At 44.4% G+C, this 13,001-nt stretch overlaps 1 protein-coding gene across 1 annotated transcript; it reads left to right on the top strand.

The window, feature by feature from the left end:
- The first annotated feature begins 337 nt into the window (after nucleotides 1-337).
- SUCNR1 (succinate receptor 1) lies at nucleotides 338-12,654 on the top strand. The gene is made up of 3 exons (XM_089513226.1): nucleotides 338-420; nucleotides 10,684-10,744; nucleotides 11,665-12,654. The coding sequence occupies exons 1-3, from the start codon at nucleotides 338-340 to the stop codon at nucleotides 12,652-12,654; spliced, it is 1,134 nt and encodes a 377-aa protein (XP_089369352.1).
- Nucleotides 12,655-13,001: the final 347 nt, after the last annotated feature.

The following is a 13,001-nucleotide window of genomic DNA, read 5'->3' as shown; positions in this document are numbered from 1 at the left end:
TGTTTCAGGTAATGTTGTTATTAGTAATGCATTATTTATTTAGTTTGTTCAGCTAAATCCCAACTTGCATAATCTGCATTTTGTGCTCATTTTCTTTCAAAAGTACTACATGTTGCATCTTCAGACATTTTTATTTGCTTACCTATGAGCCAACAGTTGGAATTCTTTACTCCAATAATGTGTACACCATTTGCATTTTTCAGCATTTATAAAGTTTTTAATTTTGAGGTGAAAGGTCTCCAAATGTCAAAATTTTGTTACCTTTTATATTTGGTTAATTTTTTCACTCTTTAGTAGGAGAAAAGATAAATGGTAATTGAATGGAGAATCTATAAACATGCCTCCCACAGAAGCCATTGTGAATGAGGTAGTGACCTTGTCTATGGCAAGAATGCTAGGTGGAGAAATCAAATCCTGGAGGTAAGCCATGGGCTTCGGTCCATGTACCTAACTGCTGGTGCTGTCGGCATGAATTAAATTGTATTTACACTCACTGAATGCACATCACTTTGCATTTGAGCTGTCCCAACAGTGCAATTGTTGATAGCATTATGGAAGCCTGATTCTTACACAGCATATCTGTAACATACAGGATGGGCAGTGTGGAAGAAAGCATCAGAGCAGCAGTACCACACAGCAGTTGTGTGCCAATCTGGTTGGGATGTATGCCAGCATAATGGAGCAGGCTGTACATAGTGCCTAGAGGCTGCTTGGCTTTATTTTATTAAACAAACACATTTGCATTAGGGCCACCAGCAGTGTGAACCAGATGAGGTAACACAAACCTCTCTTCCTTTTCTACTTTGCTAAAGAGTAGTCCAAATCAAGACTGCTAACCTTACATTCCCCAGTGACTGGGTTTACACATTGCAATGAACCAGGCAGTGTTCTGTGGAAGCCCTACCTAACCACAGCTGATCACAGTGCTGGTGGATACTCTGAGCACTTCCACAGCAAGACTGATACAATGGGCCATCTCTCCACAACTTCTTTATTTTGATATCTGGATCCAGCAGAAGTCAGCACTCTGATTTGTCTTTCTCTTACCACACCAGGGAAACAATCTCATGGGTTGCTCTGGATGGTTGGGGCATATGTGAGATGGCCACCTCCTATTGAGTCCAAACATCACAATAAACAAATCCTGGAGAAGAATGTTTGTTTTTAAGGAGGAGAATTCAGCCCACAGGTATCAACACATGGGCTTATTTACAATTCCATCTTAGTTTGCCATCTGAACCATTACAATGAAAACTCCTACTTATTTCTTCATAATTTATACTCACATATAATTTAACTCACATATAGTACTTATGGGTACCACTGGCTGTGCCTACAAGTTTTCTATGAAGTTGTGGGGAGGGGAGGGGATAGAGGAAGAGGGAAACAGAAAGTAAACATGAGAGTAATTTTCACTGAAGAAATAACCATGGAGATGGGATATCCAATCTCATCTCTGTCATCTCATCAGGTTTGTTCCTTAGACATTTACACTGTTCTTGTCTGATAATTTCTCAGTTTCCATACATCTGTTCATGAGTCTGATCTGTCCACTAGGTATACTGTAATGAACGCTTCATTCCTTTATTATTGTTGTTAGCAATGCACAATGCAATGGTTGTTCCAAGACTTTATTGCTCTTTATTGCTATCTTCTGCACATTTGCTATACAAAGAGAAAGGAGTAGAGTATGATAACTCCAAGATTATCTTGTTACCATTTACTTGCCCTTTTCTTCCAATATGTTGTTGGACCATTGTGGAGTGTTAGTTGATGGGAGGAAGGAAATTTTTGTTTGCTGCATGAACAAAGTTGCTATTGTGTGCTTGTGTGAAATTGAGCCCTAATGAGTGTATTTTTAAAATGATCTAGCCACAGTTGAGCCTATTTACGTCACATTAATTTCAATGGAAGAATTAAGAGTCCATGTAAATCAATAGGATCTAATGAGTGCTTAGCTCTGGCTGGCTTGTATATAATATTTCATAAGACCAAACACAAACGTTAATATCTGAAAATATTTGGGACTTGGAAATGACAAAAAGACTGGTAATCCAGTATGCAAAACACACCAATATGAAAAATAGGCTATTGTACTCCAAAGCTGAAGCATAACATATTGATTGATCTTGTTTGCTTTGACTAGATTTGTTTCAGAGGACATTTACCAATAAACTCTGCTTGATGACATGTTTTGAAATGATGGGAACACTTAGTAGGTTAATTTAATTAACTGAGGTGGGGTGTGTGTCTCATGTTGCAGAGCTATGAGAGAGAAGCATGTATCAAGAGGCCAGCATGGCATATCATTAGTGCAGTGGTTCCCAAACTTGGGTCCTCCAGATGCTTTGGACTTCAACTCCCAGAAACCCCAGCCAGCTTGGTCAACAGTCTGGAATTCTGGGAGCTGAAGCCCGAAACATCTGGAGAATCAAAGTTCGAGAATCACTGGACTTTTGCCTGGGAAGCCCAACTACAAATCTTCAGTGAGCTGTGAATCACCTCTAACCAGTTACATTCTCTCAGCTTATGTACTTCACAGAGTTGTTGTAAGATGAAGTAAGAAGCAGATGAGCCTTGTTTGCCACTCTGAATTCACTGAAGATAAGGGAGATTATCAATTTAATGATTTAATAAATAATTTAACTCACATATAGTACTGAACTCATTAGTTCATTAAGCAAGAAGCTCACTGCCAAATTTAGGCTGCATCTACACTGCAGAATCAATGCAGTTTGACATTGCTTTAACTGCATGGCTCAATGCTATGGAATTCTAGGGTTTATAGTTCTGTGAGATATTTACCCTTCTCTGTCAGAGAGCTCTAGTGTCACAACAAACTACACATCCCAGGATTCCATAACATGGAGCCATGACAATTAAGGTGATGGCCAATTGCATTAATTCTGCAGTGTATTTGTGGCCTCTGTCCTCTGTACTACCCACAGTTGCAATACGGTGACAATCATGCTGATCTACATTACAGAGCATTGTTAAGGATTATGAAGTGAAGTATGTGAAAAGTTTGAAAAATTAAAACCATTATGCAAAACCTATGCATTAGTTAATTAATTAGTAACAGAGAAGGTTGCACTGATTAATGGGACCAGTAAGTTTCTAAGGAGGAGATCCATAAATACTAGAAGAACCTGAAATTTGATTTTAGTTTGTTATTGTGAAGAGGGAACACACACACACACTAGGAAATGCATAGGCTTACTTAGGCTATTGAGAATTTCAGTAATTTACTGTAGGCCATTTTATTTGGTAGGCAGATTCAGCAGTAGCTCCCCATACAAATGCAAAAACTAATTAGGCGATTATGAGACAGTCGGCTCTACATTTCAGCTAAACATAGGAGATTAGGCACCAGTCTTTTTTCTAGTGCTAAGCCCAGGATGCTAATGGACTGGGACAGATTCTATCACACAGCTCTATCCCTGGCCAGTACTTATCCTGTACCTGACCCAAGCTTCTCCTAGACCTTTTAAAGAATGGGATTTTCCTATTCTTTAAAAGATCCAGGAGAAGCCTGGGTCAGGCATGGGATGTGCACTGCCTGGGGTAAGAGATGGGCAATAGAATCTGTCCCTGTGTGTTTACATGCCATGCCTAGTGTGGGAATAAAAGCCGGTGTGTTAATCTCTTAAGGTATTAGGATACTTTAGGGCTGGAGTACACTTGCTTTCTACACTTCAGTCTAAATAGAGTTTTTACTATTTTTTAAACTTAGCTTTACTTGAATCTAAATATTTAAGGTAATTTGATATGATGGATATGACGATTTATTAGAGGTCACAAGCTGGGTTTAGGTATAAAGACATCAGAAGGCTTGATCATAAAACATTTTCTCTTCTCATAATATGTACATTTAATATTTTTAAAAGTACCTCTCAGCATCCACTGGCCAATGAAAAAACTCCTGGAAAATGATCTGGAAGAATATACTTGAACCCTTAGGAATAGTGAATTTGATTAGATTTCAGTGGATCATTGGAGAGAAAAACATTTCCATTATTTCAGACGTTGACTCAGGATGAATTTTGCAATGCTTTTTGTTTAAGTGAAACACAGTACATGACTGGTTCAGCCAGATAAATCCCCAGCTTTCGTGAATCATTAACCACTTTCAATAGAGTATGTAAATCAGGCATAGGTTGCCTGCTGAACTGCAGTCTACTAATCTTGAATCCTTCATCAGATCATAGTCAAGGTGCGTCTAGTAAGAGCTGATGCCCATGCTACAGAATGGTAAGTAGAATGCAGACAAGCGAAAGCAGAACAGCATTCAGATTATTATAAAATGTGACATCTGATGAAGTGGGCAAAAATGTAGTCCACAAACATTTATGCCAAATGAGACTTGTTAGTCTTTAAGGTGCCATAAGACTCTTTTGTTTCTGCCGCAACAGACTAACACCAATCTCCTTTTCCCTATTCCCTTCCCTTCCCCATGGAAGGGATATCTTTTGTGTGCTTTGTATTTACACTGTAAATATATTCAGACAGCATCAAAGACACAAACAAAACTAGTTAAGGTGGAAGTTCCTGCTTATAGAACATTTATTCTGGATACTACAAGCACGGTGATCATTTTCAGCTTTACTGTTGCAGTTCAAGATGATATTATTAATAAGATAATAATTAATATTTTATTATTCTATAATGCATATTAAAACAATTGTTCCAAAATCATTCTTTTACAAAATGTACATGGATTTCATCCATACCTGAATATAAGATTGCATTTCTTTCTGTGCTGTAGTGTACAAGGAAGCTTTGCAACAAGTTAAGCAAAAGTAAGACTATGATTCCATTTTACACTGGCCTACTCAATAGAATTAAGAATATAATAAACAATATAATATGTTGAATTTTCCAGATGGCATTTGACCCTCCAGTGTCTGTTATAAAAGACATCCATAATGGTCATGTAATGTATGAGCTATATTTCAAGGATCTCCAGTGTAGAACATTGGGTAGAACAGTTAAGAACCAGCAGCTATAGTTGTTTCTGTTATTTCTTTTTACTGGTGAAAACTGCATGGATATCTTATTGAGTAAGTTGAAAGCATGTGTAGAAGGAATGGTCTGATTTTTTTAGAACTCTACAAAAGGATTAGTAGAATTTGTCTAATATATCCCTACTGATACCTATTTTACCCATTGTTTTTAGTTATACATACATTACTGATATTTTGAGCTCTGAAAAAGACCCTCTCATTAATGTGCAGAGACTGGATTCAATCCTATCACACCTGGAATGCCATAGACCTGAGGGTAACTCCCACTAGACTCAGAGGGATTTTCTTCACAGAGGACAGATATAAAATTTCACTATCAGCCACCCTGAAATCAGTTTGAAAAGTTTGTATAACAGCTCAAAACTTACTGATCTCAATGAGATTCAAGTATGACTAAGGAGCTTATCCCATTAACAAATAGGCTGGCTTATCTCTTCTGGTTTGAATTCAGGATCTGGGATGCCCCTGGATATTATCATACCTAAATTGCTGCTTATCTAGGTGGGATGCCACCATCTGGATGCATCCCAGGTCGAAGCCTCGCTCAGCAGTACTTTTTCAAAGTCGGGGAGTTTCTAACTTCAAAAATTGGCTGACTGAATGAGGCTTCGACCTGGGATGATTTCAGGTGGTGGAATCCCATCTAGATAGGTAGTGATTTAGGTATGATAACATCCAGGGGCATCCTGGATCCTGAATTGAAGTTGGAAGAGGTAAGCCGACTTATTTGTTAAGGGATAAGCTAGTCTTATTTCAACCAATTTATACCTAATACCTCATCCCAAACCTATTTGTATGCAACTTAGGGACATTCTTTGTGTATCTCTGGTTAAATGTTCTGAATAGTGGCCATTACTTGTTCATTAGAGAGGAAAGGGAGATAAATCTGAATCCATCTGGGCAGATGATCGACACTGAGAAACTGGAGCGTGTCCAGAGGAGGGTGACTAAAAAGGTGAAAGGTCTGGAAACCTTGCCCTATGAGGAACGACTCAGAGAGCTGGGGATGTTTAGCCTGGAGAAGAGAAGGTTAAGAGGTGATATGATAGCCCTGTTTAAATATTTGAAAGGATGTCATATTGAGGAGGGAGCAAGCTTGTTTTCTGCTGCTCCAGAGAACAGGACCCGGAACAATGGATGCATGCTGCAGGAAAAGAGATTCCACCTCAACATTAGGAAGAACTTCCTGACAGTAAGGGCTGTTCGACAGTGGAACACACTCCCTCGGAGTGTAGTGGAGTCTCCTTCTTTGGAGGTCTTTAAGCAGAGGCTAGATTGCCATCTGCTGGCTATGCTTTGATTTGGATTTCCTGCATGGCAGGGGGTTGGACTGGATGGCCCGTGTGGTCTCTTCCACCTCTATGATTCTATGATTCTATGATTCAGTAGAATATCCAGGGAAGGTGGATGGCTCCACTATCAATGTGGCACTGCAGGGCATTTTAGCCCAAACTTTAAAGGAGCTATTCAAGGTACTGCACCTTGACCACGCCCCCTCCGCCTCCTCGCCGGACTCCGCAGCCAGAGCCGCGCTTCTGCCGGGCGGCCTCCTCCCGGGGTGTCGGAGGTGCGCAACTGCGCACCGCCCTGGGAGTGCCGCCCACGGACTGGAAGGGCACCGTTGCGGGACTCTGTTCAGGGCTGCTTTGGCGCTTTGCGGCAGCCGGGAGTGGGCCCTTTAAGGACAGCTGGGGGGAAGACAGGGAGAGTGCTCGCCAGGTGAGAGCGGCGAGCTTAAAAGCCGGGCGTTCCGGACCTTCCTGCCACGCCCCCTCCGCCTCCTCGCCGGACTCCGCAGCCAGAGCCGCGCTTCTGCCGGGCGGCCTTCTCCCGGGGTGTCGGAGGTGCGCAACTGCACACCGCCCCGGGAGTGCCGCCCATGGACTGGAAGAGCACCGTTGCGGGACTCCGCAGCTGCGCAGCTGTGCAGTCTTTGCTGGGCTTGGGAGGTTGTGGGTTAGCTTAGAGCAGAGGATGCCTGTGGTGGCTAACCTCTGCTCTTTAAATTGCTGGAGAAGGGTGGGGGGAGGTCATGGATGCGGGGGATGCATGGACTGGGGAGGAAGGGGATAACATCACCTTGAGCGGAGCTCCTATTGAGGTGGTGTGGGGCAGGGGGAGGTATGGCGGTGGGAGGAGGGACTTGCGTTCCAGGGGAAGGCGAGATCGATGCCTCATATCTATCTCCCCTTCCTGTCCCTCTCCCAACCTAAGGGACCTGAGGGTCACTCCAACCGTGCCACAATCCCTGTCGCTGCTCCTGTGCAATGCCAGATCGATCAACAAGTCCTACATCCTCCACGATCTGTTGGAGGACCGAAGTTGCGATCTGGCTTGCATTACCGAGACCTGGCTTGGGCCTGAAGGGGATGCTGTGTGGGCTCAGGCCCTGCCTGCCGGGTTCTCGGTGAAGGACCAGCCCAGGTTAGGTGGGCGGGGTGTGTGTGGCCTTGATACATAGGAACACCGTGTCCCTCACCAGGAACCACATCCGACAGACGTCCTATATCGAGTGTATTTACCTGACCCTAAAAGCGAGGGGCAGTCTAGGGATTCTGTTGGTGTATCGGCCACCCCGTGCGCTAACGGACTCCCTTAACGAGCTGACACAGCTGGTCGCTGAACTGATGCTGGAGACGCCCAGGCTACTTGTCCTGGGCGACTTCAACATCTCCCTCACGACCAGCTATGTTCCACCCGGTGCAGCTCGTGAATTCATGGATACCATGGCGGCCATGGGCCTGTCCCAGCTGATTCTGGGTCCTACGCATTGTGCGGGTAATACTCTCGATTTGGTCTTTTGTTCTGATGCGGAAAATCCGTGGGTGGAAATATCTAATATTTCCCCCCTGCCATGGACGGATCATTTCCTGCTTGAGGCGAAAATCAAGGTCTCTACCCAGATCCCTCCCGGGGGTGGTGGACCTATTAGGATGGTCCACCCTCAAAGGCTAATGGAACCCAAAAGGTTCCAGGAAGCCCTAGAGGGATACATGGTTGGAGGTGACGGCGATTCTGTTGATGCCCTGACTGGTATCTGGAATACCGGTCTCTCGAGGGCTATACACAGTATCACTCCCAAGCGCCCTCTCAGACCCGCTTCCAAACGTAAGCCCTGGTATACGGAAGATCTCCGGGCAAGGAAGCGGGAGCTGCGACGGCTAGAGTACCGTTGGCGGAAACACCTTCGCTTAGACGACAAGACTCTCCTAGCCCAACTGTTAGAGGACTATAGAGAGGCGATACGAGCAGAAAAGAACTCGTTCTATGGTGCTCGTATCGCGTCCGCGGAGTCGCGTCCAGCAGAGTTGTTCAGGGTAATCAGGGAGCTAACTCAGCTCCCTCCTGCCCTGAACCAGATCCTTGAACCTTCTAAGGCCTGCTGCGACCAATTTAACAACTTCTTCGCGGATAAAACTTCTCGAATAAGCGAAGGTCTTAACGCCGACATTCAGGCAGAACCTAGGGTAGAGGCATCCAGGGCCTCCGTGGACTTTATTAAACTGGATCAGTTTGAGTTGGTAAGTACCGATGATGTGGACAAGATCCTCGGAAGTGTTCGGAAGACAACCTGCTCTCTCGATCCCTGTCCCTCGTGGCTAGCAGCCCAGGGGGGACCGGCTGTAACTTTATTGTTGCGCCGGATTATTAATACATCTTTGAGAGAAGGGCAATTTCCATCTGATCTTAAATTGGCCATTGTAAAACCTTTATTAAAAAAGCCCTCCCTCGACCCCCTGGTACATAATAATTATCGGCCAGTTTCACTGCTGCCATTTTTGGGGAAGGTGATCGAGAGGGCGGTTGCACTCCAGCTTCAGGCGGTCTTGGATGATACGGAATATCTGGACCCATTTCAAACTGGCTTTCGGGCGGGTTACGGGGTTGAGACGGCCATGGTTGCCTTGGTCGATGATCTCCGTCTGGGCATCGACAGGGGAAGCGTGTCCCTGCTGGTGCTCTTGGACATCTCAGCGGCTTTCGATACCATAGACCATGGTATCCTTCTGGGGCGCCTAGCAGAGGTGGGGATCGGTGGCACTGCGCTCCAGTGGTTCCGCTCCTATCTCTCGGGAAGGTCCCAGATGGTGCAGCTGGGAGACGTGTGCTCCGATGAGAGGGCCCTTAAAACTGGGGTCCCTCAAGGAGCCATTCTGTCTCCCATGCTATTTAACATTTACATGAAACCGCTGGGAGAGATCATCCGGAGACATGGGGCGCGGGGTTATCAGTACGCTGATGACACCCAAATAATCTTCTCTATGTCTCCGACTGATGCAGTGACTGAGGATGGCGTCTCTCCTCTCGTGGCCTGTCTGGAGTCAGTAATGGGCTGGATGAGGGAAAACCGACTCAAGCTGAATCCAGAGAAAACGGAGGTACTCGTGATAGGTTCCCCTGGTCCAGGAATGGCGGTGGTTCCACCTGTCCTGAACGGGGTCACGCTCCCTGTGAAGGACTCCGTGCGCAGTCTGGGGGTGCTTCTTGACTCGTCCCTTCGCCTGACTGCTCAGGTGAATGCGACGGTCAAGAGCACCTGTCATCAGCTTCGGCTTATTTGCCAGCTGCGCCCATACCTGGCCCAGAGGGACCTTGAAACTGTGGTACATGCTCTGGTAACCTCGAGACTGGACTTCTGCAATGTACTCTACATGGGGCAACCCTTATACCAAACCCGGAAGCTACAAATGGTGCAGAACATGGCAGCCAGGCTGGTCACTGGTACGTCCAGGGCCAGCCATATAACACCGGTACTAAAAGATCTCCATTGGCTGCCCATTCGCTTCCGGGCGCAATATAAGGTGTTGGTGGTGACCTATAAAGCCCTAAATGGCTTGGGCCCAGGATACCTGAAGGACCGCCTCTCCCCATACATTCCGCCCCGCACCCTCAGAACATCTGGGCAGCAATTATTTAGGGTTCCCGGGGCGAGGTTTGTCTCCACTACCAGGAGGACATTTTCCATCGCCGCCCCGGCCCTTTGGAACATGCTGCCCATAGAGCTCCGCTCAGCTACCTCCCTGGCCCAATTCAGACGGGATCTAAAGACCTTCCTGTTTGGGATTGCATTCCCTGACTAAAGTCCTTTAGGCCTCCTTCCTCCGCACTGGCAACGGGATCGGCTAACCCGGGGCTTTTTGTCTTTGTTTTTTACGGAATTGCTGTATGTTTTTATTGTTTATTGATTATTGTACTGTTTTTAACCTGCTGTAAACCGCCCTGATCTGTTGGAAGGGCGGTATATAAATAAAAATTTTATTTATTATTTATTTTATTTAGACCACTCCAGCTAACTTGGCATTCACAGAAGCCTGCTTCCATTTGTACTTGCCCCCTGTCTGGAAGTTCTCAGGCCTATCCACAATATGAAATTATAGCACTATGATTCCACTTGAACTGCCATGTTTCTGTCCTATGGAATTCTGGGATTTAAAGTTTAAGAAGGGGTGTATATATTTTTCAGCCAAGGTTTTCTACAAGGACATATTACTCCAAATTACCCCAGGCTTGGTACATACTGCATACATGATGCAGGGCCCAAAACCCAAATCAGGTGCAAACTGTCTTCACAATGCCCAATCCAGAACTGGGTCTTCCTCTCCATGACCTGGATACAAATAACTAATCTTTTGCTGTGGGTTTGTGACTGTCACTATAGGGATGATGGACGACTGCCTTCACTCATGGTTCCTGAGTCACCCAGTACCACTGCTGCAAGTGTGAGCCACTCTGAGTTCAGAATGAGGCACCCAGTGTCGAAAGCATGGCTGGGCAACTCATTCTGACCTCAGTGATAGTGCAAGATGATGAACAGGGACCATGTAGGAATGCAACTGCTGCAAGAGCTTAAAACTCACATGGGGGGAAGCAGGTAAGGAGTGAATTCAGAATTCAGGTGGAATTCTGACCAGTGTACACTCCCCCCCAAGAATTCTAGAATCTTGCCAAACTACAGGCCTCAGGATTTCATAGAATATTTCAGTGGCAATAAATGTGGAGTCAGAATGCTTTAATGGGCTCAAGGTTATATGTAGGAATGAAGTAGGACAGGGACGTAGCTAGGATTTTAGGAAGGGGGGGGGGGTCCAGACTAAGTGCCACCATTATAATGGGGCTTGGCTGTGGCAGTGCAGCAGCACACACCATTCATTTTTCTAATGGAAGGGGGGGGGGGTCCGGACCCCCAGAACCCCCCCCCCCCGGCTACATCCCTGAGTAGGAATAGAACTGTTGTGTGATGCTTGTTTTCTTGCCTATTAATCAATCCTATACATTCTCTTCCTATTATCCTAGCCTAGGCTGGTTACTTCTATGAATCACAACATCCCAATGTTCCAGCTAGGGATGTACAGGAATCTTTGATCTTCTCAAAGTGATAAGGCAGCGTTTCAAGGAGTCTTTAATCCTCTCAAGAAATCTGGTTAAGAAAAGCAACATGACCTCTTCCTTTTTTCTTGAGGAGCGTTTTGCAAAAAAATGTGTTCTATGCAAGAGTACAAGTGTTTACCAGAAGTTTAGGTATCATTCGGGCGTGATATATGGCACTGAGATAATCTCATTTGCTATAAAATGTATGAACTCATTAGAAAAGTAAATGCAATTTCTTTTTCTATTATTGACATTGGTTTTACATTTCCAGGATGTGAATGATTCTGCAGGATGCTCAGAAATACCTAAAGCCTTGGAAGAATATTACCTTACTACCATGTATGCCGTTGAGTTCATATTTGGCATAATTGGTAACAGCATTGTTGTTTTTGGCTACATTTTCTGCCTCAAAACTTGGAAAAGTTGCAACATCTACCTGTTCAACCTAACATTGTCAGACTTTGCATTCCTATGCACACTTCCATGGCTGGTGTCAAGTTACTCCAAAGGAACATGGCTCTATGAGAATACTTGGTGCCAGGCTAATAGGTTTCTCCTACATGGCAATTTATACACAAGCATCCTTTTCCTTACCTTCATCAGCATTGACAGATACCTGCTCATGAAATATCCCTTCAGAAATCACTTTCTGCAGAAGAGAAGCATGGCCATTGTTGTCTCAATTGCTATTTGGGTCTTGGTCATATTGGAACTGTCACCCATGTTCATCTTCATCAGGGTTCAGAATACAAGAAAAACCCAAAGTCTCTGTATGGATTATGCAACTTCAGGAGATGCTGTCCAAAGTCTAATCTACAGTATGATTTTGACAGTTGTTGGTTTTTTAATCCCTCTATACATCATGTGTTTTTTTTACATGAAGACGCATGCCTTCCTTAAAAGACACAGGTCACAATTCACTGCTAGCCTGACACTTGAGAAACCTCTCACCTTAGTCATTATGGCTGTGGGTATCTTTTCACTCCTCTTCACTCCCTACCACATTATGCGCAATATCAGGATTGCATCCCGGACTCCATTTTGGAAGCTTTCCCCTTGTTCAAAGGATATTATCAATGTTGTTTACATTTTTACAAGACCTATTGCCTTTTCCAACAGTGTCATTGACCCCATCTTTTATTTCTTAATGGGAGATCACTTTAGGGAGATGTTGATGAGTAAAATACAGCGTTTCTTTAAAAGGAGTACAATTTGCTGTGAATGTTCCTCTCAGACGAATGAAAATCGCACAGAAGGTTGAACATTATTGGTTTTTGGGAACAACCATTATATTTATACAGGGGATTTTAAATCCATCCTGGAATTTGTAGTGATCAATATGTGGAACACATATCCCTCTATAGCACACTATAAATCACTCCTCCCTGACATCACTCAACTAGTCCAACCATGCATGATGAGTAAGAATTTCTGGAATGGAGCCCCTTGATATTCTTTTCAAGATGCACATGCTAAGTGTTCAGATGTTAGCTAGCCAAACCCACATGCCATCATGGACAAAAAAAGAGGGAAATAGTATGTTTTAGAATTCAAATCTCAGAATGTCCAAGGTAGGGATGGAAGGTACATCCAATAATATTTGGAACA

The sequence above is a fragment of the Sceloporus occidentalis genome, unplaced genomic scaffold (genome assembly GCF_023333645.1).
Source record: "Sceloporus occidentalis isolate IW3139 unplaced genomic scaffold, rSceOcc1.0.p SCAF_2, whole genome shotgun sequence".
Classification (NCBI taxonomy): Eukaryota; Metazoa; Chordata; class Lepidosauria; order Squamata; family Phrynosomatidae; genus Sceloporus; species Sceloporus occidentalis.
This window is presented reverse-complemented; position numbering and strand designations above follow the sequence as displayed.

What these genes read in the sequence shown, in the direction of transcription:
- SUCNR1 (XM_089513226.1), top strand. Translation starts at nt 338, where the DNA reads ATGCCTCCCACAGAAGCCATTGTGAATGAGGTAGTGACCTTGTCTATG. An exon ending in GGAGAAATCAAATCCTGGAG is followed by an intron (nt 421 to 10,683) that starts GTAAGCCATGGG and finishes CTGTCACTATAG; the next exon opens with GGATGATGGACGACTGCCTT. An exon ending in CCAGTACCACTGCTGCAAGT is followed by an intron (nt 10,745 to 11,664) that starts GTGAGCCACTCT and finishes TTACATTTCCAG; the next exon opens with GATGTGAATGATTCTGCAGG.